The 27,728-nt window shown below is 42.7% G+C and overlaps 1 protein-coding gene across 1 annotated transcript in view; it reads left to right on the forward strand.

Annotated features, from left to right (window-relative positions):
• Positions 1-3,216: 3,216 nt before the first annotated feature.
• Positions 3,217-27,728, forward strand: part of POFUT3 (protein O-fucosyltransferase 3) — a 79,757-nt gene continuing 55,245 nt past the window's right edge. The window contains exons 1-3 of the mRNA XM_060653198.3: positions 3,217-3,803; positions 11,196-11,548; positions 16,916-17,204. Coding sequence (XP_060509181.2) covers positions 11,468-11,548; positions 16,916-17,204 — 370 coding nt within the window. The 5' untranslated portion in view covers positions 3,217-3,803; positions 11,196-11,467. The remainder of the gene's footprint in view (positions 3,804-11,195; positions 11,549-16,915; positions 17,205-27,728) is intronic.

Genomic DNA, 27,728 nt, shown 5'->3' on the forward strand with positions numbered 1-27,728 from the left:
AGCGCACACCATTTTTCAAAAGAATGTTCAGTTTAACACCCAAAGAGTAAACAAAGGCACAGTCTCAGAATAAGGATGGGCGATTAATTTGCATATCACGGTATAAAATAATTAAGTATATCATAAGTAATGTAATTTTGCTTCATGCTGGTGAGAACTACGAATTAGAGCCACACCATTGGAAAACATTGATTTAGCAGAGGTTTGGGGAACCAAACTTAGGTTATAAAAAACAATTGCTATTTACTAAATATCTTTGGGCAAGTCAGGTAGCCTTTAGCAAATTATCCCATTTGAAAAATGCGGGTATGTGAGGTCTAGAGGTATGTTAAATGCATAGTTTACATTGCTTCATAAAAAACAGTTGTGATTGTTCTCATTCACCTACTTGTTTTCCCTGGTTTAAAGACCCAAAGGGCAGTCATATCACACACACACATACCCTTTTATGTTAGTAAAATCAAATTTAAAATAATGTGGAAGAGGGGTGCCTGCCTGGCTCAATTGGTAGATTGTGCAACTCTTGATCTCCAGGTCTTGAGTTCAGCCCTACCTTGGGTGTAGAGATTATTGAAAAAATAAATACAAAGATGAAGCTTCTTGAAAAATAATAGTGATGTGGAAGAAATCCAAAGGTAGACGATACTCACCAGGGTCACCACACCACACTACCAAAATTGTTTTAAGTAGGGGAAGTGATATATTTTTCAGTTTGATTTAGAATAACACTCCTTCCCTGCTCACCACCAACAGATGAACCCAGTGAATAGTTTTTTAAACTGGGCTATAATTGACACATTAATTTCAGTAGTACAAAATAATGATTGATATATGTATATATTGCAAGAGGATCACCACAATAAGCCTAGTTAACATTTATCACTATATAATTACAATTTTTTTCTAATGATGAGAACTTCAAAGATCTACTCTCTTCACAACTTTCAAATATGCAATATATACTTTTATTTTTAACTGTAATCACCATCTGTAAATTAAATCCTGTCATTTTTGTAACTAGAAGTTTGCCTTTGACCCCCTTCACCCATTTCTCTCCCCTCCCCCAAACATTCTGTTCTGTTTCTATGAGCTCTGTTGCCTTTCTATTTTAGTTTTTTAGATTCCACGTGTAAGTGAGATCATATGATATTTGTCCTTCTCTGACTTATTTCACTTACCATAATGCCCTCTAGGTCTATTCACATCACAAATGGCAAAATTTCATTTTTAATGGCTGAATAATATTCCATTGTGTATATATACTGCATTTTCTTATCCATTCATCAACTGATAGACATGTAGGTTGTTTCTGTATCTTCAGGTATTATAAATAATGCTGCAATGAATGTAGGGGTGCATACCATTAACACTTCCAACATGTGAGTTTGAATTGCATGGGTCCACTTATATGTGAATTTTTTTTTCAATAAAGTATAGTACTGTACACACATTTTTTTCCCCCTTAGGATTTTCTTAACATTTTCTTTTTTCTAGATTAGTGTATGGTAGGAACACAGTGTATCATACATACACCAAATATGTGGTGGGGGGGGGTTGGCACGCCCCTAACCCCCACATTGTTGAAGGGCCAACTGTATATCTTTTTTTGAGTTAGTGTTTCACTTTTTTCCGATACCCAGAAGTGGAATTACTGCTTCATATGGTGGTTCTATTTTTAATTTTTTGAGGAGTCTCCATACTATTCTCCATAGTGACTGTACCAATTACATCCCCACCAGCAGTGCCCAGGAGATCTTTCTTCTCCACTTCCTAACCAACACTTGCTATTTCTTGTCTTTTTCATACTGGCCTTTTTGACTGGTGTGAGGTGATATCTCCTTGTGGTTTTGGTTATTTCCCCAATGATCAGTGATGTTGGATATTTTTTCCTATGTCTGTTGGCTATCTGGATGTGTTTGGAAAACTGTATATTCAGGTCCTCTGCCCATTTTTTTTAATCCGATTGTTTTTTTTGATGTCAAGTTGTAAAAGTCCTTTATGTATTTTGGATATGAACCCCTCATTGGATATATCATTTGCAGATATCTTCTTCCATTCACTACATTGCCCTTTTTGTTGTTGTTGATGGTTTCCTTTGCTGTGCAAAAGCTTTTTATTTTGATGTATTCCCAATCATTTATTTTTTGTTTCACTGGCCTCAGGAGACATATGCATAAATATGTTGCTAAGGGCAATGTCCAGGAGATTGCTGCTTATGTTTTCTTTTAGGAGTTTTATGGTTTGGGGTCTCATATGTAGGTCTTTAATCCATTTTGAGTTTATTTTTGTGTATGGTGTAAGAAAGCAGTATAGTTTGTTTTTACGTAGCTGTCCATTTTTCCCAACACCATTTATTGAAACAACTCTCTTTGCCCCATTTTATATTCTTGCCTTCTTTGTCATAGATTGATTGACCATATAGGTGTGGGCTTATATCTTGGTTCTCTATCCTGTTCCATTGATCTATCTCTGTGGCTGTTTTTATGCTAGTACCATAGTGTTTTAATTACTATAGCTTTTATATCTTGAAATCTGGGATTGTGATACCTCCAGTTTTATTCTTCTTTCTCAAGAATACTTTGGCTATTCGAGGTCTTTTGTGGTTCCATACACATTTTAGGATGGGTGGATGTGTGGTAGTATATAATTGTGTTAATCTGCCTTTCCCTGATGACTAAAGAAATTAAGCATCATTCACATACTTACTGGCCATTCATATTCCTCTTTGTGCTATATAAGTCTTCAGTTCCTTCCTTCCCAGAGATTTTTATTAGGTTGCTTTTTTGATTTTTTTTTCTTATCGTGTTTTAGGCATTCTTGCTATATTCTGGATATGAATTCTTTCTTAGATAAATCTACTGCAAATATCTTCTACTCTGGTTTTTCCTTAAGTGTCTTTTGGTGAACAGAATTTACTTTCAGTGATATCCAATTTATCAATCTTTTCCTCTGAGTTTGGTGTTTCGTGTGTGTGTGTGTGTGTGTGTGTGTGTGTGTGTGTGTGTGTGTTTGGTGTTTCTTGAAGTTGATACCATTATTATCAACCAGTTTTTCCAGACTAGTTAATTGAGGTTCCTGGCACTGGAGATCTCAGGGCCAGGACTACAGTGAGGCAGGCGCAGAGCAGCAATGACTCTCAGGTTCCTGCAATGTGCCCGGCATTTGCAGGACTCACTGTCTCCTCCTATTTTAAGCCCTAGATGCCTCACTTGCCTCAACCAAGCCCTGGCCCTCCCAAGATCTTCAATTACCTCCCTAGGTTTATCACCTCCCCTGCAGACTAGGGAAAAATAATTTTAAACGGGTTCTCTAAATTTGGGATTCAGTGGCCTGAAGTTAGTTTTCTTTCGCCACTTTTTAAAAACTAAAGATCATCCTGCTCAGTCTACCAAACACTGGTACCTGATTAAATGTATCCCCAGGTCTCTGCTTTGCCTGGCATGTTCTGTTTTCCTGAATAGGTGACTTTGAATTTGCTCCAGTCCTAGCAGAGTTTGAGAAGCAGAAAGTGTCCCGCGACTTACTAAAGAGAATCTCAGGAGTCTTCCAGAAACTTTTTGGGAGTGAGGTGGCTCACGAGCGAGGGAGAAGCAGAAACTCCCAGGAACCTCTGTGGACTAGCCTTTAAGCCCGGCAACGGCGAAAACCTGGATGGAGGATCGCTGGGCCTGCGAGCGCGGAAAGTGATGCCGCTTTTCCCAAACTTCCTTTCCGAGTCTTCGCCCGAGCCCCGGCTGAGCGCAAACTGAAAGTGGAAAGCGGCCGGGCTGCCAGCCGCCAGCGAGCCTCCTACCTGGGACGAGGTGAGTGGGAGGCACTGGGTCTTTTCGGGCTGCAATGATACCTGGTGGGGACAGGGTCTCGATGCCCAGAAACAAAAGGAGACTTTTCTGGTGCGCACGGAAGCCGGGATGCATCCGGAGCACACCTCCTCTTTGTGCCCAGAAGAGAGTGTGCGTAAGAGAAAGAGTTGCGTGCTGAAAAAGAATCCAAGTCCGTTTTGGGAAACCTTGGGCAGCGCTTTCCAGAGACACCGCCTGAGATTTAAACCTATCTTGGGCCGAAAAAGCCCAGATGGGAGGCCGGTGACGCGCAGGAGCCCCGGGAAGGCGCGCGGGTCTCCGCCTCGGGCGACTGGGGGATTTCACGTCCCTGCGGGTTTGCCGCGACCTTCCCCGCCCCACCGGTTCGAAAACCTCACTCTGCCGCTTGTGTGTTGAGACTTGCTTCCTTCTTCCCCACGTCTTCAGTGAGAATCACTTGTTGCTGGAATTATGTGAAGTAGTAGCGATTCTGACCGCCCAGCTCTAGCGAGCACTGCTTTTTTAACGGAGAAAATGCCGTGGGGGGAGCCCTCTGAATGGCAAGGCTATCAACGTGCAATCCATTTCTTAGGTATTATTGCACCCGATGAGAGCCCTCAGAGTAGAACTCGTTTTGTGTAAGATGTGTAAATAACATCGATGTGATTTTAAGACACTTCCTGGGCACCTTTTAATGATACGTTGCAAGTGTCGCGCAAAATGACTGTTTTCCTTCTCTTCACAGCTCCAACAGACTGCCCCCTACTCGCTGCCACAGCTCCCTAAAATGCATGTGGTGACTTGGGTTGTTAATTTCATCGTGTGGAGTGCATGCACTCTGGCTGGGTACAATTTTCAGTATGGCAAGTGGGTCTTCAGGACGTCATTCTCCTTGTATGCCCTTCCTTCTCTCAAGATGAGACAACCCAGAAGCTCATGACCAATCTTGGGCTTGGTAGTGATGTCACACTGCAACTAGGGCATTGTTTCTGATCCACCTCGTGGTCTCAAAGGGAGGGCTTTCAGGTGGGGTCTGGTCATCCGTTGAATAAGCAACCCAGGTATTTGCACACTAAAGTGGCAGAGCCACCAGTCAGGAAGCACCCTAACCTCAATCTCAGAACTTTCTCATTAGGCCTGAAAGCCACAGGCAATGTCCTAGCATCAGAGGCTCATTCAAGTCGGCTCCATTTTTGAAACTGCTGGCTTCCCATGCTGGCTTCCTGCTAGATGGCAGTGTGTAACTGAATTAAATAGGCAATCTTAACTGTTACTGTTATATGGCTCCTCTTTCATTGTTCACTTAAAAAAACCCGTTTGTCTTACAAACAGTATGTTTAAAAAAATTCAGACCAGGATCTTTAGAAAATAAAGAAAAAGGACATAGTTTGGACCGACAATAATGTTATTCACATATGTCTAAGTATTGCTCGGATACTGGCATTTCCAACCCATGTTTAAATGCTTTCTAAATGTGGAGCGTAAAGTGCCGATTTCAGTGGGAAGGCAACACCTAATTCAATTACCAGCATTTCCCAATAAGCTTTATAGTGTTTCTTGTCATGGGTTGTTAAAAATTGGAAAAAAAAAAAGTTTGTTTTTATTTACAGTGTTTTTCAGATATTTCTTTGAGAATAAAATTTGAGTTTTCAAAAGTTAATGATGAGTTGCTAAAAAAGAGAATGAAAATAAAGTAATCCTAAACTTGTTATACAGAAATAGTTCTTCATATTTCCAGAACTCTTAGTTTATGATGGCTCAAATTATTTTGATCACCTGTCTCTTGATTAATCTTTCTTCTGTGGAAAGTTTTTCCTCCTGGACACTCTTCGTGGGATGAGAGCGCTTCATTTTGGGATGAGACCCCAGATCACCTGGTCCAGCCCTTTGTCTTCGGGCATGTGAAGTATTAGCCAAATTGTGTTGGTGTTGTTTAGCCAGTACCTCATTCATGATTACATAAATGATCAAAGCAGATGATCTTTCGATTTGTTTTCAATTTTTGGTCTGGGTGTGTTTTAATTTAGCTTAAGTAGACCCACTGATTGAGACTGTATTAATACCACATCATTTGAGTGCTTCATCACATCCAGAATTTAAGAGTTTAAGAATGGCATCACCTTCGTTTCTATAATAGAGATGTGAAAGTCTCAGGCTACAAATTCTGTCCCTCCATTAATCACCCGTCTTGATTCACATGGCTGCCAGTATTCCTTTCTCTCTCATTATTCTCAACATGTCTCCCCTGAAGTGTGTGGTTGGTGGAAGAGGATGAACTTCCAGGATAGAGTCTGCAACGCCAAGCACTCTACATAAAAATAAGTGCTCAGCAACATATGAAGTCTGTTTAAAAAGAGTGAGGAAAACGAACACCAATAAATGTTAATCAAGTAAATTGGATGGAAGTGGAGGCTGGAACCATCACTCCACGTTCACCAGGTGCCCAAGGAACAGACGCAGGCACTAGGTTAGAATAAGTCAGCTTTTTAGTGTTCAACAATTGCTTTATATCCATCTCATAAAGCATCTTCAGAAAGTTTCCTGAAAAATGCCAGCTTCCTGCATTCTTTCCACCGCTGTGACAGGAACAATCACAATGGTGTGGACCTAGATCTCCCCACTTGGCATGGGGAGGGGTAAAGCTTGCCAAAGCATGTGGCTTGGAAAGTCCAGGAGAATGGGTTGGCTAGTGGAAGAGAGGTGTGGATGTGCTAGGTAGAGACTAGAGCACAGAACAGGAAGCTACATTCAAGGAATAGTCAGAACGAAGTGTATGTGTAGTTAGAAGCTGGAGAAGCAGGGCAGGGTCCAAGGAGTCTTGTTTTTCTAAGCTACTCAATTTGATCTTTATCTTGAAATCTGTGGGAAGCCATCGATGGATTTTCATCGGAGGAGAGATGTCCAGTTTACATTATAGAAACAACTCTACAGGCAAGTGGAGAGAGTGCAAGGGGTCAGACCGGTAGGAACACCAGTTGTCAGGCTTATGGAGTAACCAGATAGGAATGCAAGAGAAGTGTTGAATGGAGGGGTTAAAAAGTTCCTGGAGAGTTGTCCAAAAGCCCTTAGACTTTCCCACCAGCCTACCATCATCTGTCTTTCCCAGGGCAGCCATATTTCAGGGATACTGTGAGGGCTTATACATTATAAAATGAAAATGTACCTTGGGAGAGTCAAACCTACTTGAGAAATTATGCTTTTGTGGGAATAATTTAAATTTGGTAATTAGACACATTCCAGTTAAAGACTTTCCCTGGCATAACCTTAAACTCTGTTTAGACAGTCGCTTATTAACTCAACCGACGCACCAGTTACTGGAAGAGACGATCAAAGGAGCCTCCCCACAACTCCCTGCCTCTGCCTGACTTCTTTGCCCTGCCAGTGGGGACAGGGAGGAAAAGGCAGACACACACAAAGTGTCAGGGTCAGAAAACCCCGTGCATCTCCCATGCTCACTTTCTCATTTTATCCTCAGAGACACGGCAGAAATCATCTCTGAGCTCCATTTCTAAGACCCTGTACCTTGGACCGGCGCTGCATGGCTGAAACTTGAGGCTGGCACCCTCAGACTGCTAGTTTGCTTTAAGATATCTCCTCTATTTTAATTCAAAACAAAGCGGAGACATTGGAAATTATTTTAGAGTGAAAGTGTTGTTGGTGTTGATGCACTAGCACCTGCAGGAGTGTGAGGTAGTCACGCTCAGCTTCAAATCCCACTCTGGGCAGCAGATGGCCAGCCCCAGGCAGAGCATGCAAGCCGAACAATGCATTTCAGATGCTCGGCTCGGGGGTCAAGAAGGTTGGTTAGTGAGCGTCCATTTCCGATGGTACCTACCATGGTTGTCTGCACAAACACCCATTGCTTCGTCCGGGAAAGGAGTGTTCTGGGGCCACCCTATTGGTGGACTCTGAGATTCACCTTGTGGGCAATGACGAAACAGAAGGGAGCTTTCCCCCTGGAATCCCATTGCGCTGGTGCTTACTGGCTTTCACCATGCTCTCTGCAGACCCATCTGTCCCTCCAGTGGGGGTCTGTTGCCTTGTTGACAAGCTCCTGCGTCATTAATACCATATATTAGATTGATGTGCTCCAAGGTCTGGTTGATTGCTGCTTGTGATAAATCATAAACCCATCCCCACTAACTGGCTCTATTCTTTAAAATAGTGGTTGGTATGTCATCACAGCTTGGTCCCTGAGACCTCACTATACCTCTGGCTTTGAGAATATAAGTTAAATTGAGATTCTGTGGATGAAAGGGAATTTGTAACGCTAAATTCTTCTGTCATAGTTCACACAGCCGTGTAAAGACTTAAAAAGGCCCTACCTAGGACGGGCCGTAGGACAGCATTGCAGCCGCTGTAAAAATATCCCAAACTATGTCTCCCATTCTCTCCCTGTCTTTTATTTTCCTTTATTTCTGACCCTTTGTCCTCCTAACAAGCTGCCACTATTTGCCCCATCTCTTTCCTTTCCTGTGATCCTGGAGACCGGCGACCTGATTTCTAGACCCACTGCAGCCTTTAAAAACTATGATCTTGGGCAAATCGCTTCAACTTGCCGAGGCTCAGTTTCCTTATTTGTGGGAACTGAGAATAAAACCTACCTTGCTTACTTTACAGAGTGGTTACCAATAAGATCAAGTGGAGTGATATCTGTAAAGTCTTCTGAAAATGATACAGTTTGACACCCACTTAAGGTGGTAATATTTCATGACCTAATCTGGTTTACATTAATTATAGCTATAATAAATTGCCTTTGTGTATAACACAGAAATTTGATCATCTTTCTGTTCTGCAAGGGAAAGAAATAATGATAGTTAATGTTTCTTCTTTATTGTGAAGAAACTGAAGCTTAGAAAGATTTAGTAACTTGTCCAAATTTATATTACATATAAATGACAGAGCCAGGATTGAAACTCAAAGTGCTTGCTCCACATTTTATATAGTTAATAGCTATTAGCATTGACTGAGTGGAAGGAAAGGCATTTCTCAGGTTCTTATGGGTTTTTGTTACTTTTTTCTCTGGTATACCAGCTGACAGAAAGCTATTCTGTATAGCTGTATAGAAGCTGTATAGAACACATTTTTTTCTATGACTTAAAAAAAATTTTTTTTAAGTTTATTGATTTTGAGAGAGACAGAGACAGCGCGAGCAGGGGAGGGGCAGAGAGAGGGAGAACCTTAAGCAGGCTTTGTGCTGCCAGCACAGAGCCGGACGTGGGGCTTGAACTCCTGAAACCGCAAGATCATGACTGGAGCCGACACCAAGAGTTGGACGCTTACCGAGTGAGCCACCCAGGCGCCCTACAGGTTTTTTCTATGATTAAGGCAGATAATCTGTGCTAGTATTGTTGGGTGGGACTTTTATAATCTTAGTGTTAAAAAATGTAAAACCGTACATGAACTGCAGAGCCGGACCAGTTTTTGCTTGTACTTATCAAAGTTGTGATCTTGGGTAAGTTACTTGACTTCCTTCGGATCTCGTTTTCTCATCCTTAAAAATAAGGACAGCAATTTGCTCCCTCCATAGAGTTGTAGGAGGTTTGAATGGTCTCAGGCACGCTGAGCACTTAGGAAGGGCCTCTCTCACAATAGGTCACTCAACAAACATTAGTGATCTCCTTTTCTTTGGCAAAGCGAGTATTTCTGCTTTTGAAGTTCCAGTTGGTCAGGCAGCAACATACTTGATATGAATTCAGCTTCGTTTTACACTTAGAAGTATAATAAAAATTACAATATTTACAGATAAGATAGTAAATAGTTACTGGTACGGAGTAGGTACCGTGCTCTGAAATAAGTGTTTCAGCAATCTTACGGAATTCTTAATAACCTTCTGATTAGGCAGGCTTATTATCTACATTTTGGAAATTGAGATATTGAGAGGCTAGGTTAAACCAGCTGGAGAGTTGAGATTTGAATCTTGGCCGGCTGACTCTAGGTCCTGTTCCCTTAGTCACTGTGGATTGCAGGAATTCTGTGGGAAAAAGAGGAAAAACACACCATTGGTGATTTCTGAAACCAAGAGTCATTTTGTTGCCGAGGGACTTAGCCTGGACTTAAAAGTAAATGAAGGTAGGTGCATGAGAGGAGAGTATACCTTTAAGGCCAATGTTTTTAACCAGAATTCTACATCATTTTTATATTTTTAATTCTTAAGGCTATTATCTGGGAGATGTACAATCAGTTCTTAGTACCAGATTTTTGGAGTACTGTAGAGCAGCCTCAGGAATATTAATCCTTGCTCTCTTCTGAACTCCACCATGTCATTTGACCAAGACATTTGACTTCACAGAACCCTGGGAATAAAAGGTATTCTTTTGGGGGCACCTGCGTGGCTCAGTTGGTTAAACGTCTGACTTCAGCTCAGGTCATGATCTCCAAGTCAGGCCTTCTGCTGTCAGTGCAGAGCCAGCTTTGGATCCTCTGTCTCCCTCTTTCTCTGCCCCTACCCCACTCATGTTCTCTTACTCTCTCTCTCAAAAATAAATAAACATTTAAAAAATCAATAAAAAAGACATTCTTTGGAACTTTTTAGTTCACTTTTAAAACTTTTGGAGGGGCACCTGGGTGGCTCAGTCGGTTAAGTGTCCAACTTTGGCTCAGAGCATGATCTCACAGTTGGTGGGTTCAAGCCCCGTGTAGGGCTCTATAGCTGACAGCTGAGAGCCTGGAGACTGCTTTGGATTCTGTGTCTCCCTCTCTCTCTGCCCCTCCCCTGCTTGTGCTCTGTCTGTCTCTCACACAAATAAATAAACATTTAAAAAAACTAAATAAAACTTTTTGAAACGATCATCCATTTCAGATAGATGGAAATCTTATTTGAGAACTTCCAGAGAATCATACTGCTCACAGAACCCACTGCTTTGTTACACTTGCTATAAAAGACTAAACAACTAAATCAATAATCAGAATTCCTTGTGTTCCTTATGTTGTGGCTGAAGTTGTTTTCCATAGAGGAAGTTTGGGTCTGTTGATCATTATCCATTTTTGAACTTTTATTTATTTTTTCCCTACTTTATATGGGAGTGGGTGGATAATCCTGGTAATTTCTATTCTATTTCTCTAGTCCTTTGGAACCTGGGTGGAAGAAGTGACTCCATATAAGTGACTTGTGGAATTCAATCTTCTGATGGCAGGGAAAATTAAGTGGCATCAGAATTTTAGACCCAGGACCAAACTATATAGATCTGCCACTCTCCTCTGATGGGCTGTGTGACCTTGACCAGGTCACTTCCTCTCTCTGATCTTGGTTTCCTTATCTAGGAGTGAGGACTACATGATCTCAAAGGTTCCTTTTCGTTTTAAAGCCTTGGGTTTCTACCTGACAGCCCTGAAAGACTACATTTATTAAATATTCTGCACCATGGCTAAAAGATTATTCGTTTGTTACAGACTTTTTGGATGCCTTCTGGTTTGAAGAAATCTCCAGCTGCTCTGATGATAGTTTAAGAAGACTGCATGCTGTTTCCTCTCGATGCCAAGCCAGGCCTGCGCGGAACCTCGGATCCCAGCCCTTCATGGAGACCAGGTCCCAGCAGGAATGGCAGTGGAAGACATCGGCACCCAGATGGTTCCTTCACGTGAAGTTGTCTTGGGCTGTGGGCCGACTCGACAACACCTGGTAGCCAGGCCGGCCCTCTGTCAGTCACCCAGGGCCGGGCAGCATGGTGTGGATTCAGAGGAGGAAGCTTTTGGCATCTTGCCTCTGCATCACAGCCTCTGTCTTTCTGCTTGTCACACTCCAGGTAGCAAGAATTTGGGCTGCTTCGTGTTGAGCCCTGACCCTTTCCACCCTTTCCCCCTTCAACCCACTGCATTTTCTCCAAGTACTTTGCTTTTTGCTTAATTTCTCAGGATCAGGGGTTTTCTGTCTCAGGCAGGGAAAATACTTTTTTTTTTTAGTAGATGAAACTGAGGTTTTAGTGAGTGGGTGTATCAGGTAGAAACGAAACCAGTGAGATGGGGGGATCAATTTGTGACTCCTGGAGGGTCCTGGTGCTAGAAGAACAGAAAGCAGAGCTCAGTCTGTCTTACTGGGTCAAATTTGGATGGGCCTCTCCAAGTCCACTATTACGATGAATTCTGAAAGGTGGCATTCTTGAAGAAGCCATGATTATTCTGAGATTAAGATGGTCTATTATGCAGAACACAAACATCCACATTAATACATTTGTCATTCTTTTTTTTTTTTTTAACTTTTTTTTTTTTTAATTTATTGTTGAGACACAGAGCACAAGTGGGGCAAAGGCAGAGAGAAGGAGACAGAATCCAAAGCAGGCTCCAAGCTCTGAGCTCTCAGCACAGAGCCCGATGCGGGGCTCGAACCCACGAACCGTGAGATCGTGACCTGAGCCAAAGTCAGATGCTTAACCAGCTGAGCCGCCCAGTTGCCCCAATACATTTGTCATTCTTGACATATGCTACTAGACCAAGCACTGAATGTGGGTGTTTGAACACCAGTTTTTAGTCTTCTGATTTATTTCATTTAGTCGGTGATTCTGAACTTCATTTGCTGGTTTCAAATTAGAGTAAAAATTACACCATGATAGGAAAAATATAGATACGAGCTCAGATATATTTTGGACCCGTTCAAGCACCAGCTATCCATTTTGAAATCCAAAGGACTTTTATTTTTTTTTAATTTTTTTAACATTTATTTATTTTTGAGGGACAGCATGAGTGGGGCAGGGGCAGAGAGGAGACACAGAATCCGAAGCAGGCTCCAGGCTCTGAGCTGTCAGCACAGAGCCCAATGCAGACTCAAACCCACAGACTATGAGATCGTAACCTGAGCCAAATTTGGATGCTGAATGGACTGAGCCACCCAGGCGCCCCAGAAATCCAAAGGACTTTTAAAGATGATTTGTGGACGTGAGCAGCTCAGGTGTGGGGCTGACGGAAAGAGAGGTGTTCTCTGGGCTTTTTCACTCTCGGTGATCTTCCTTCTTGATTAAGATTGAATGAGATTTGCGTATAAAAGCACTGGCAAAGCATTAGAGACTGTTAAAAACTGAGAACAAACTGAGGGTTGATGGGGGGTGGGAGGGAGGGCAGGGTGGGTGATGGGTATTGAGGAGGGCACCTTTTGGGATGAGCACTGGGTGTTGTATGGAAACCAATTTGACAGTAAATTTCATATATTAAAAAAAAAAAAAATAAAAAAAAAAAAATAAAAGCACTGGCAGACAGTCTGGTGCTGGATTCTACCACCTTCTACTGCCAGATTGGGACTCTGGTCAGAAGAAATACTTGCCTCCTTGCTTGTCTGTCCTGTGGGTGTCCAGGACCTCCCTGTGCAGGAGGAACTGGGGTTCTCTACTTCTTTCTGTGGATGTTATGAGAGCTTTCATCTTAATAGACAATTATTTTGGCACTTTTTTTCAGTTACAAGGGACGGCTGCGTCTAAGCTGAGAGCATTTGTTTTGATGTCAGAAGAAATAGCCATGTTTCTGGTATGGCTGTCGTTTCTAAGCTTCCAGAGTATGAGAGGTTGTATGATTACTGGAGCTGAACCCTTGTCTGGATCTTGATTTCAGTTTGCCACCAATTGTGTGGTTTGGGCTGTTTCCCTGTCCACATGGGTATATTAAATGCTTCAGTGTTAGGGGTGCCTGGGTGGCTCAGTCACTTAAGTGTCGGACTTCGGCCCAGGTCATGATCTTGCAGTTTGTGAGTTTGAGCCCCGCATTGGGCTCTGTGCTAACAGCTTGGAGCCTGGAGCCTGCTTCAGATTCTGTGTCTCCCTCTCTCTCTACCCCTCCCCCGCTGTCTCTTGCACTCTCTCAAAAATAAATAAACATTAAAAAAATTTAATAAAATAAATGCTTTAGTGTTCAGAGTTTCAGAGGTGCTATTTTTTCTTAAACACTGTGCACGAGAAGATATAATGCCCACACATTTAGGACCATTCTTATTTCTAGTGGTTTGTTGCCATGTAGGGAGGGTAAAAGAAGGATAAATTAAAAAAAAAAAAAAATCATGCCAGGGCTGCCATCATAAAGTACCACAGACTGAGTGGCTTAAATAACAGAAATGTATTTTTTTACAATTCTGGAGGCCGAGAGTCCAAGATCAAGGTGTCAGCAAGCAGGGCTGTTTCTTCTGAGGTCTCTCTCCTCAGGACTGGTGGATGGCTGTCTTTTCCCTGTGTCTTCGCGTCGTCTGCCTTCTTCACCTTTATGTGTCCTAATGTCCTCTTTTTATGAGGATACCAGTCACACTTGATGGCCACCTGTTGGGTCCACCTAGATGACCTCCTGTTAACTTAATTACCTCTTTAAAGACCCTATCCCCTAACTCAGTCATATTCTGAGGTAATGGGAGTTAGGACGGCAGTGTATGAATTTGGGGGGCAGGTTACAGTTTAGCCCATGACAGATCTTATGACATAATTAATAAATAACGTAACCCTGAAAATGTTATGCTGATCTTCAGTTAAGCTAAAGTACCGTGGTCCCCTAGAGGAAATCGTTCATCTGAGACATTGTTTTCTACTCACATTTTACTGTATTTTGTATACAGTACATGTAAATTCTTTGGGTGTATATGTATCTTTAGTTTTTGAATTTTATTTACTTTTTGGTTGTATAATAATTCATGAATACGTTTGGAGTATTTTAAAACAAATCCAGGACTTCACATTATTTTACCTGGATTTACTTTAATATGATTCTCTAACAGATGGGAACTTTTAAAAGTATAGTATAACCAAATTATTGCCACACCCAACAAAGTTAGCAGTAACTAATCAGCACCACCCATATCCTAGGCCGTGTTAAGACTTTCCCAGTTATCTCAAAGAAGTCTTTTATAATGGGTTGGTTAGAATCTGGAATACACAAATCCCATACATCACATTTAGCTGGTGTGTCTCCAATTGTGGGGTTTTGTTTTTTCTACTATGAAAGTTTCCTCTGTCCCACCTTCTATTCCGTGTCACGGGCTTTTGAAAATACTGTCTCATTGATTCTTTGGAATTTCCCAGATTTTAGATTTGGCTGATTTTACTCATAGTTTTATTTAATATATTTCTCTGTCCTTCATATGTCTTACCACTTAGTGGTGATGTCTGAGGCTTAATGTTTTTTTAAAAGCTATTTGGCAGAAAGGGGTGCCCGGGTGGCTCAGTCGGTTAAGTGTCCCACTTTGGCTTAGGTCATGACCTTGCGGTTGGCGAGTTCAAGCCCTGCGTTGGGCTCTCTGCTGTCAGCACAGAACCCACTTTGGATCCTCTGTCCCCCTCTCTGTCTGTGCCTCCCCGACTTGTGCTGTCTCTGTCTCTCTCAAAATAAATAAATAAACTTAAAAAAGAAAAAACAAACAACAACAACAAAAACTATTTGGCAGAAAAATCTCTCCCTAAAGCAATCCCTATTCTTTGGAAATGAACTTACACCTCACATAGTAGACATTGATCAGAAATGTAGAACAAAATTTGTCTTTGAAGTTTTATCCATGGCTTTCTAAAAGCTTCTTTTTAAAGTTGTTGGTTGTACATTTGCAGGGGGAAGGTCTGGTGAAGATATACAGATTTTGTGGCTACAAGTCAACTCCACTCCATCAAGGTGCTGGGGAATAGCCACAACCTTAAGTTATCATGAAAATGCTGACAAAGTTGTTGGCGGGGGCTAGACTTTTCTTTAGTTTTTAGCGATCGTCTTACTGTCATAATGCTGACTTTGGTGTCACAAGTGATCCATGATTTTTTCAAGCCAGTATAATTTCTTACTTTTTTTGGAGTGCTACTTGGCTGTCACTCAGTGGTTTTTGACATTTTTTTTTTGGCCTTGGCCTCCCTCAGGGAATCCAGTGAATGTTACAGACCCTCACCAGCGAGCTGCAGACTCTATCATCAGGACGTGGCCCTTTTCTGACACTAGGGCCGCAAGCAAGAAAGAAGGCACCACCTGGGCTGCTGAGAGTTGGGGCTGGGCCACACAGATGTCCGCTGTTGCTTGGTGAAGGAGTTAATACATAAAAGTGTGCCTTCCTTTTACTGATTGATTTGTTGCATAGTTCAACTGCTAATGTTTCAGTTATATGTGACACAGACCGGATTCGTACTTTTATACTGCTTTCTCTAACACATTTTTTATAACACTGTATCAATATCTACCCTTAAAATTTGGTGATGAGGCAGCATTTTTGGAGAACAACTGCCTTCCTGTTTCCACTCTGTCCACCCTGCCCTCCAGATTCCTGTTGCTGATGTCCTAGCTATCCAGTGACCCACACTGTCCTGAAATCAATAAATAAACATAGTTTTACATGGAAGGGAGCCCAGGACTCACTATATACTTCACCTGATACCACAGTGGAAATTATTAGAAATGTAAGACCCCTGTTATTACTCCTTTAATTGTACCAAAAAGAAACTGATTGGTAATTTACAACTAATTTTCCCTAGAATGTTATCTCTAACAATAGCCAAGTAATAGCCCTGATTTTCATGGGTTTCATTAAGACATAAAACTATTAAAAAAAAAAAGAGAGATAAAACTATTTCTGGATTCTATAGATGCCTGTGGAATAGAGAAATATGCCTGGCATGTGCTCAGTGGAGTTAAACATCCTTGTTGGTAGATAGTTCGGAGGCTTTGTCCACACCCTAATCTCTGGAACTTGTGGAAATGTAAATGTAAATGGTTTAAGGTGACACACTGAGATGAGATTATCCAGAATTATCAGTGTGAGCCCAGTGCAATCTCATGAGTCCTTAAAAGCTAAGAGTCTTCCCTGGTCAGACATAGATGTGACAATAGACTAAGAGTGAGAGGCAACATTGCTGGCTTTGAAGATGGAGAAGGGGCCACGAGTCAAGAATGGTGGTTAGCTCTAAAAGATAGGAAAGTAAGAAAATGGATTCTCTAGAGCTTCCAGAGAAGAATGTAGCCCTGCTGACACCTTGCTGTTAGCCTAGTGAGACCCAGGTCAGACTCCTCACCTCCAGAACTATGTAATCATAAATGTGTTCTTTTCAATTGTTGAGTTTGTGGTAATTTGTTAGAGCAGCAAAAGGAAACTAATGCAAGCCTCGGTCATCAAGATGAATGGGAGACATGTGAATGGAAATTAAACAATCTGACTCTGTGGTAATTGTCTTCTCTTTCAGGTAGTGGTTGAGCTGGGGAAACTTGAAAGGAAGAAGTTTAAAAATTCCAACGGGCAAGATGGACATGCAACGATGGAGGAGGAGCCTACACACCTGTATCCACTCCCTGGGAAAGAAGCCCTGAACTGGAAAAACAAATCAGAGACTGATAACTACCCCATCATGCTCTGGTGGTCCCCACTGACCGGGGAAAGTGGAAGGCTAGGCCAGTGCGGAGCGGATGCGTGTTTCTTCACTATCAACCGGACCTACCTACATCATCACATGACCAAAGCATTCCTCTTCTATGGTAAGTGGGGCTTTTGCCTTTCTCCCTTTGCTTGCTGACATCCTGCTCCAAAGCTCGCTTCATTCTGCCCTCCCAAGGAAGACATGCGGAGCTCCCTTTGAAAACACTGTGACATGCCTGCTATCCTTTGCTTTTGGTCTGTGTAAGGCCCGAGCATTTAGCAAACACAGTAAATCAACAAGCTTGACCAACGTAAAAGTGGTTGACTGGCCACTCGGTAATTAGGGAGGAGAAGGGTATTTCCTCTCACCTTTTCCCAGTTGGATACCGTGCTTACTGAATTCCGTATTGAGGGAATTGGGTATTGATTCTATTGCTGGTATCAATTCAGAATGTCACCTGTGATAATAGCCAAGAGGTTTTGATGACCATAACAGATGTTTAATGGGACATGAGCTAAGCACAGTGTTCTTTCTTTCATTAGTCAGATTAATCAGCAGTAAAAATAAAAGTATTTTTCAGCATCGGCTTTTTTTTTTTTTTTTTCAACGTTTATTTATTTTTGGGACAGAGAGAGACAGAGCATGAACGGGGGAGGGACAGAGAGAGAGGGAGACACAGAATCGGAAACAGGCTCCAGGCTCTGAGCCGTCAGCCCAGAGCCTGACGCGGGGCTCGAACTCACAGACCGTGAGATCGTGACCTGGCTGAAGTCGGACGCTTAACCGACTGCGCCACCCAGGCGCCCCCAGCATCGGCTTTTAAGAGCAAGCTGGTATTTATCACTTCCTGAGGCTGATTATATGTCATGCTGCGACCGAGGGCAACCAAACCCAGGTAGGGGGAGTTAGCAAGATGCCAGTAGTAGCAGGAAATACAGAACCCCTGGGTGATGAGTGGTGGGGGCCTGGGGAACACAGGTGAGCAGATTCGGCCAAATGTAGGAAAGGTTGATCAGTTAGGAAGTCAGTGAAAGGAATTCTGCTTTAGAGTTCTGTAAATGTGGATATGTATTTGTGTGTGTGTGTGTGTGTGTGTGTGTGTGGTCTGGCTTCGGAGAGGCAGGACACAGACTGGGATGTAGAGCTGGGTCATTCTCAGTGTTCTGCCTAACAGCAACTGAAATACAGCAGAAAATAGGTTCAGCAGGAATCAGGTGGTATATTTGTCCCATATTAGGTCAGGGCCGCAGAGCAGTGGGCAGTAGTGACCTGGTGTAAGTCAGGAGTCAGGGAAGTTCTAGGTACTCACAAATCTGGATATAACAGAGTCCACATTCTTCCCAGACGCCTGCTGCTGTCCCCATTCACTTGCCTCCCCTCTCTGCTCCGCGAAGGGGCAAAGGGAATCGGTGCAGGTTTAAGGAGTGAGGGCTCTTTGCCTGGGGCCAGGCTGGTGGCTCCTTTGTCCTGAGGGAGAACAACCACCTGGGTAGTGTCAGATACTCACTTTGAACATCATTTGACTACAGATCCCACTGAACGTGCAATGTAATACATGCACTTGTATCGTGCTCCCTTCTAAAATCCAAAGAATTCAGAATTCTGAAACCTGAAGTTGTGAGTTTGCATAAGGGATTATGGTCCTCTAATCGTGCTTTGAGATGGACAATTCAATGTATGGGTTTAATTTTCCAAATTTGAACAGAAGCTCCTAGAAATACTTCAGTTATACACAAAAATTATAGATAATATAATGGAGACTGATGTATTACTATATATCATAAGAAATAAAACATTACAAGGAAAATCAAAACCCTCTCTGAACCCTTCTCTGACCTCATTGCCCACTTCCTACCCCAGAGGGAATTATGATCCTGAAGTTGCTGTGTGTGTGTATGTGTGTGTATATATCATATGTACATATATGGTATTATTCTAAACGTTACGCAAATAGTGTGATATGTTAATTTTCTATCTTTTCCCTCTAACTTGCTTTTCCTCTTATATGGTTTTTGAGGTTTATTGTTGTTGGATACTCAGAGCTCCAGGACATCCATTTTTTCACTGTTGTATAGTATTACATTGAATTTATATATATCACACTTCATGAATATATACATATATATCATACTACATGCCATTTTTCTCTTGTTGGACCTTTAGGTTATTTTAAAAACCTTACTTATGACGAACAGTGCTACAATAAACCATCCATGTACATGTGTGAGATTTCGTGGGGTTTACACCTAGCAGTGGAATGATTTGATGTGAATCTGTGTTTATTAGATACTGCCAGACCAATATCCCAAGTGGTTGTATCACAGTGGCTGTCTTTTAAACATTTACAACTTCTATTTCCTTTTCTTTATTTTTAAATTTATTTTGAGAGAGAGAGAGCACGAGTAAGGTAGGAGCAGAGACAGAGGGGAGAGACACAATCCCAAGCAGGTTCCTTCGTGCAGAGCCCAATGCGGGGCTCGAACTCACAAACCACAGGCTCATGACCTGAGCAGGAACCAAGAGTCAGACGCTCAACTGACTGAGCCACCCAGGTGCCCCAAACATGTACAACTTCTTAACATGTTCGTGCACATAGACCTCCTGTATTTCCAAATAATGTGCTTAGATTGTCACCTCTTGACTTTTCAGTTTTATTTTACTTTTTTTATTTAAAAAAAATTTTTTTAATGTTTATTTATTTTTGAGAGAGAGAGAGAGAGCGAGTGAGGGAGCATGAGTGGGGGAGGAGCAGAGAGACAGGGAAAACCAGAATCGGAAGCAGGCTCCAGGCTCCGAGCTGTCAGCACAGAGCCCGACGCGGGGCTTGAACCCACGAACCGTGAGATCATGACCTGAGCCGAAGTCGGACATGCAACCAACTGAGCCACCCAGGCGCCCCTTGACTTTTCAGTTTTAGACAGGATAGATTGATTCTTACTATGGAAGATGAGTATTTAACTTTCCTTCCTCACCCCTGCTTTCCCCTCCTCTACTCAATTTCTCATCCCTGTAGCCCTCCCAAAAAGGTGTATTATTTTAGGTAAATTAGTATTCAGTGTTTACATCATTTTGTAGTCCCAGCGAGCCATGTCACATGCTTAGATGACGTTTCCTGCACAGTCTGTTTGCCCCGGAGTAGCATCAGATACTCTTAAGGAAACGTCTCCCAGAGATCCTTGACCTCCCGCAGTCTAGAGTGGTTGCCCTTTGTGCTGGGCACACAGGTGCTGTCCTGGCTCCCCGTTATCCTGGGGATTCTTTGTGCCTCACTCTTGCGTTGGCTTTCCTGTTTCTTTTATGCCCCATTTTTCTTTTTCTTTGTTAATATCTTAATTTCAGTGTGTTCTGAGAAAGGTGCATGGAAGATAAGCGTTCAGAGACTTTGTGTGTGTGAAAATTTGTTCATTTTACTTTCACCTTCATTGATGGTTTGGCTTAGCATAGAATTCTAGGGTGGAAATTCTTTTCTTTCTGAATCTGAAAAACAGTTTCCCCGTCTTCTAGCTTCAAGTGCTGTTGCTGAGGAATCCACGGCTATTTTGATTCCCCACCCTTTGTATGTAGTATGTTTTCTCTTCCCCTCTGCCTTCTCTGGAAAAAATAGAGAATGTCCTCTTTTTCACCAGTTTGGAAATTTAGTAATGATGCTTTGGTTTGAGCCTGTTTCCTTTTATTGAGGTGGATACTAAAATGTCGGGTTACAGGAGCCTACACAGCAGTATTTAGCTTAGTGACTTTCCCAGGACTCACAGATCTACAGGTTTATACACTTAATTTTATCAGTATACCAAGACTCAATTCTTCTCTCAGGGATGGACTTGCTTCCAACCAAATTCCCAGGAGACTGGTATGTCAACAAGAGTGCTTCTGGTTTGATTTTCATATCTCAGGTTTTGCTACTCTTCAGCTCCGAAAACCATCAGTGACTCTCCTTGAGTGCTAATGTATGCCATTTTTATTACCTGGCATTCAAGGCTCTGTAATCTGAATCCAACCTGTCTTCCAAACGTAACCACTGTGATTCTGTCAACTAAACACTATGTTTAGAAATCAAACTGCAGGGGCGCCTGGGTGGTTCAGTTGGTTAAGCGTCCGGCTTCGGCTCAGGTCATGATGTCGCAGTTTGTGGGTTCAAGCCCCATGTCGGGCTTTGTGCTGACAACTCGGAGCCTGGAGCCTGCTTCGGATTCTGTGTCTCCCTCTCTCTCTGTCCCCTTCCCCTGCTTGTGCTCTGTCTCTCTCTCAAAAATAAATAAACTTAAAAAAAAAAAAAATTATACTGCAGTAGTCACCATTTTAGGCATAAGCCACAAATGTTCTTAACTTAGTGCCATTGTTTATTCCGTTTCTGAGTTATAGACTGTCCTTTCTATATTTGTCCTGTCACATAAGCTACTGATAACCTACCATTTGTTTGGCAATATGGATGAATAATGTAGTGTCTAGTGTCACAGATTATTATCTTGAGACAAAGACATTACCCGGCTGTAACGCAGGGCTAATTGGTATATATACCAGAAGAGAAAGGTCAGTAAATCTTGCGGAATTTCAAAGAGGGGAGACAGAACATATGATTGGAGGGATCAGGAAAGGCTTCATAAGTTCTTTTGTATAAAACAGGAGGAATCTGATATGTTGAGAGATAATGGAATTGGATTGTGTTGAGATTGGAGGACATTTAGTATGTACTCCTTTAGTAGAAGAATGGCATGAATGAGAGCACGGAAGTGGAAAGTTACGGGAAGTATCTGAGCTACAGCAAAGCTATCACCTAGTTCTGGGTAAGAGAGAGAGAGAGATTGAATGATATACAGGGACCAGAACGTGAAGAACCTTGAATGTTGGCTTCAGATTTTGCATCAGAGTGGAGAACGGTATCAGGGAGCCACCGAGAATTGAATGGCTTTTTAAAACCAACTCAAATATAACACCCGTTGTGAACCATTCCTGATTCCCTTCCATCAGATGCAGCCTCTGCTATATGCCAGGCACAATACCAATCATGAGGAATAAAGACAAGTATAGTAACTATGGCATTTGGTTTTCTTCTGTGTGATCTTCCCTTCCTTCATACTGTATAAAGTCTTTGTTGATAGGGCCACATCGACTCATCTTTGTACACCTCCACCCCTCTGTCTACCACCTTGCATGTGGGAGGTGCTCAGGAAATAGTCATAGAGACCTTGAGCACAGAAGACGTGAGAGTCTAACCTTATCTTTATCAGGGTGAGAAGACCGAGGCTCAGGAAGGTTAGGGACGTGCCAGGATTACACTGGGGTTGGCGGCAGAGTGGGGCGGAGAGCCAAGGTGCCCTGATACCTGATCCACGGCTCTTTGGCCTGCACCGTGTTTGAATGCACACTCATGAGTATAATTAAACCTGGATATGTGGATTTTGGAATGGCTTAAGATGTCCGGTTTTTAACGGACTGAATTAGAAATTCAGTTCGTTCAGAAGGTCTGTTGAGCAAAATCGAACGAAGACAACACATTTGTCTGTCTGAGGGCTCCAAATCCTAATTAAGTAGGTCACTTACAACTGCACCTGGGACTCTGGTGCGGCAGAATTGAAAAAGAAAAGGCAGGGACGATGATTCAGGTGCCAAAAGCTGACCTAATTTAGCGAAATGGAAACTCAGAGGATTATATAACCTCGAAGCTATTGTAAACCAGGATATTTTTGAGTTTGCTTGTTTCCTCTGTAGCCTACTTTCTTTTCTTCTTCCTAGATATGAGTCATTTACTTCATATGAATACAGTGAATACTGTGTCTGTTTTGAGCCATTTGAGAAATGTAAGGTTTCAGCTACATTAACAATTCTCTGAAACAAAAAATTAAGGGGTCACAAGGGAATAAATTATTTTTTAACCCCAAAGTCCAAGAGTTACGGTAGTCTTAGAAACTGTCACCATAGTGATTTTAAAACACAACGCAAAACACAGCTCTGTTTTTCGACAGTTCTCTTGAAAGGTGTCTCTCGTGAAGGAAGAGGACGCTTGACGAGAATTGGAGGTCCTTAGAGCAGGGAACTGCTTATGTTTTAGGTGAGCTTCTAAATGGAAGTTTTAGTAAACACAGGTACGTGGGGAGAAAGAAAACAAGGAGGCTCCTGAAATATTTTCCTTCCTCAGGAATATGGGTATCAGCACCCCTTGATGAAGGCTGGAGGCTGTGAAGAGGAAGGACATCAGATTTGCTCTCCTCCAAGCACAGCTACAGTGCAGCTCTCCAGGACCGAGTGCTAAGTGCCTGCTGGGAGTTCCAGTACCTCTACCCTAGGTGCAGGCTCCTTGTTCCCCTGACCACCTTCTTTATTTTTTTAAAGTTTATTTATTTATTTTGAGAGAGAGAGAGAGAGGGAGAAAGAGAGAGAGAAAGAGAATCCCAAGCAGGCTCCATACCATCAGCACAGAGCCCAATGCGAGGCTCCAACTTACAAACTGTGAGATTGATCATGACTTGAGCCGAAATCCAGAGTCAAACGCTTAGCTGACTGAGCCCCCCAGCCCCCCCCCCCCCCCCCGCCCTTCTTGAATGTGATCTCATTTCCTTCTCAAAACAGCCTGGTAGGTAGGAATCCTATCTATTTTGATGAAGAGGGAAGTAAAGTACAGAGTGGAAAGGCTTGTTGTCCATTACTTACATGGGTGGTAGGAGCCAGAACTTTCTCTTCATGGAAAAGCAGGAGATGATAGAGTCCAAATTATATTTTCAACCTCAGAGAAGACTTAGGAGTAAAGGAATAATCAGAAGTGGGTAGTATCATTCCGGAAGACTTGTTCAAGACCTGGAGTTAAAAGGGAGGTTTTTAGCAGAGGAGAATGTGGAGAGCCCCACACAGGGAAGTATCATGAGCAAAGCAACAGGAATCGTCATTCTAGTTCACTCTGCGCCCAACATGGTAACGAACAAGGGGTTCTGGTATTAAAAAGGTCTCCTGAGTGAGAAGGTGTTTCTATTGTAGGCCATCTACACGTTACCAGTTCTCAGAGTGTTGTAATGAAATATATTTAGAACAAATGACAGCAAATACAGTAGATGCTTTCTTGGTTTTAAAAGACACTTTGGTGGGGCGCCTGGGTGGCTCAGTCGGTTAAGCATCCGACTTCGGCTCAGGTCATGATCCTGTGGTTCATGGGTTCTAGCCCCATGTCAGGGTCTGTGCTGTCAGCTCAGAGCCTGGAGCCTGCTTCAGATTCTGTGTCTCTCTCTCTTTCTGCCCCTTTTCTCTGCTTATGCTTTGCCTCTCTCAAAAATAAATATTAAAAAAAAAATTATAAAAGACACTTTGGGATTTTTCAGTGTCTTAGTGTGATCACGTATAATTTAAAAGAGAGGGGTGTAGGAGTCGGGGCCCCGCTCTTGAGAAAAGGCCTTTTGAGTCAGTCCTCATCTGTCACCAAGCATTAGTCAGACTTTAATGAATGGCGATCCAAATATTCCAAATGGAGACTTGTGCTTATACTAAAAAAGTGATTTATTAGGGTGTTATCTTCACAGTTACAGGAGTACTGCTGTTCATTATTCAGGGTATCTCTGCCCAGTAATCAAGTTTGCCAGAAAATGGAATGAGAATCGTAAGGTTGCTTGGTGAGCTTAGAATTACGGGAAACATTTTAATTGGCTTCCTCTGTCCCTAACAGAGAGTAGTAATGATCGCTGCCATTATCAATGCCCACTCTGTGCCGGACACCAGATACTCTCCGTGTATTCTCTTATTTGAAATCGTCATGCCCTGGGGCGCCTGGGTGGCTCAGTCGGTTAAGCGTCTGACTTCAGTTCAGGTCATGATCTCACGGTTCTTGAGTTTGAGCCGTGCATCGGGCTCTGTGCTGACAGCTCAGAGCCTGGAGCCTGCTTCAGATTCTGTGTCTCCCTCTCTCTCTGACCCTCACCTGTTCATGCTCTGTCTGTCTGTCTCTCTCTCTCACAAATAAATAAACATTAAAAAAAAAATTTAAATCATCATGCCCTGCATCAAGCTCCATGCTGACAGCGTGGAGCCCGCTTGGGATTCTCTCTCCTTCTCTCTCTACGCCTTCCCTGCTTGCACTCTCCCTCTCTCTCTCTTTCTCTCTCAAAAATAACAAATAAGTAAACTTAAAATAAAATAATATCATCATATCACTGTGTAGTACCCTAGCTATTATTACCATTTTAGAGACGAGAAAACAGGCTCAGAGCACGTAAGTGACTTGCTCAAGGTCACACAGATAGAAAGTGCCTGATCACGTACCCGAACCTGAATATCTGATTCTACAACTCAGACTCTGTTTGTTAATGTTTTACCACACTGTGTACATCCTGTCAACACCACAAAAGCAGGCATGCCAGATACAGCATCTTTCTTCTCCAGAAACGCTGGATCCTCAGCGAATCTGGTTACCATTCATTTCCATTTTCCACGTCTTCATGCAAACGTTCACTCTTTTGTCAATGTTTCATTTGTTCATTCATTCATTCATTTATTCATGTTTTCATGGCCTGTACAGTGAACAAGCATGAGCTATCGAATGAGATAAACACATTCTTTATGTTTTTCTGAGCTCTTTAGAACCTTATTCAGGGGGTTAATTTTCCCCATCCCCTAACTGGAGATCTAGCAGATCTCCAGCTCTTAGGAAATGGACAATTTTTGTTTAAGTTTATTTATTTATTTTGAGAGAACACACGTAAGCAGGGGAAGGGCAGAGAGGAGACACAGAATCCCAAACAGGCTTCACACCGTCAGCGCAGAGCCCGATGTGAGACTCGAACTCATGAACTATGAGACCATGATCTGAGCCAAGATCAAGAGTCGAATGCTTAACTGACTGAGCCACCCAGGCGCCCCAGGAAGTGGACAGTTTTATGGTCATTTTAAGTTGTATGTGCAGTTTCAAGCTTAGTAAGTGGCTCGTTCAGTCCCGTGAAGAAGCTCATCCGACTCTGAACCAGCGTCGTGTAGCATCTTGCTGCTTTCCCCAGCTTGGACCTCTTTCATGCTGCAAGCCGGGCACCCTGCTAAAGGCACCTGTGTTCTTTCTGCTCTCTATGCTCTGCTTGTTCCCTCTGCCTCCATCACCAGCTGCTTTCCGGAGCCTGGTAGAGCGGCAGTGAGGAGACGGAAGAGAATTAAGGAGATGGGACATTTCTTACTTGACTGTGTGGCTTCACGTCTCCTGAACTTGGCAGGTGGTTAGAGCTGGTGTCCTTGAGTGGGCTGGGTAGATGATAAAGTATACTTCTTCTATCCTGGGGCATTTTCATGGCATTTGGAATTTCCCCGCTGGACTTCTACAGTTTCCTTTCTCAGGAAGCTGCATCTCTGCCCTGGGAAGTCAGACAGCTTTTCAGCCCCTGTGGAACACATCCAGCTTCTCTTTGCTGAGCTCTCTTTGTCCGCCGCAGGGCTCTAGTAGGAAAACTCAAGACTCCCCACCTGCTCCCCACATCTGTCTTGACTAGCTCCTAGCTCTGGGATCACAGGCACACAGCCCTCCAGTCATATAGGCAGGTTACTCCCCCTCACCCTCTAGATTTTTCTAGCAAGATGGGTTGGGGGAGCCCAGCCCTGGCCCACAGTCCTCCTGTGCCTCCATGGGCTCTAAGTTGCAAGAACATACTACATATTTCAGAGGAGTTCCCCAGGTAGCCCTGTGGAAGCAGGGGGATCAGAGCAGGGCTCATAGAAGAGTTTCCTTAGAAACTCTTCAACAGTGTCCTCACAGGCTCTGCTCTCTCATCCCTCTCAGTATTCTTGACCTTGTTGTGGAATCCAAGAATCACAGAACAGGTTCTCCTTCGTGCCGTGCATAAATTCGGAGAGTGGGGACAACTATGTGTTCTGTCTCACAATTACTTTGAATCTTGGTATATGTCCTATTGGTTTCTATTCCAACATCAAGTTATACAGGGTTTCTGTAGAGAACAATCCCTTTCCAGGCCCCTTGCCGTGTGCTGGAGAAGCCCAGAAAACAAATTCAGTTGAGCATGATTATATCACATTTGTTGTGATAGCCTCCATAATTCCCTTATGTGGCTCTCTCTGACTTCATGAGTGACACATCCATGAACCGTGCTCAGGGCTAGAGATTTCTGCTCATCTCATCCCTTATGTGTTGGTTCTTAGTAATTTTTGTCTCTAGACAAAAATTTTAACCTGCTCTTGGGCCCCATGCATTGAATCAGTAGGTAATTGTTGCTAATAGCATGCCAGATTAAGACTTATTTGGGAGATTGGAAAGAAATGGACTTAATTTCTTTCCAAAGAAAGTGGAAGTGGGCAGTAATGAAGTTGAACATGAAAAGAAGCTCATAATAACCGGGTGATAGATTGTGTGTTATGTACAAGATGTGTATACATATGTATATGTGTTTATATTTATCTGCCTCGCTCTCTCTCTATATATATATTTGCCATAATCAAACCTTATTTTATTTGATTCATTTTTTAAAATGTTTATTTATTTTGAGAGAGAGAAAGAGAGACCAAACATGAGTGGGGGAGGAGCAGAGAGAGAGAGAGAGAGAAGACAATCCCAAACAGGCCCCATGCTGTCCACATGGAGCCCAACGTGGGGCTCGGACTCACAAACCATGAGATCATGACCCGAGCTGAAATCAAGAGTCGGACACTTAACCAACTGAGCCACCCAGGC

Source organism: Panthera onca, chromosome B1 (genome assembly GCF_046562875.1).
Source record: "Panthera onca isolate mPanOnc1 chromosome B1, mPanOnc1 haplotype 2, whole genome shotgun sequence".
Classification (NCBI taxonomy): Eukaryota; Metazoa; Chordata; class Mammalia; order Carnivora; family Felidae; genus Panthera; species Panthera onca.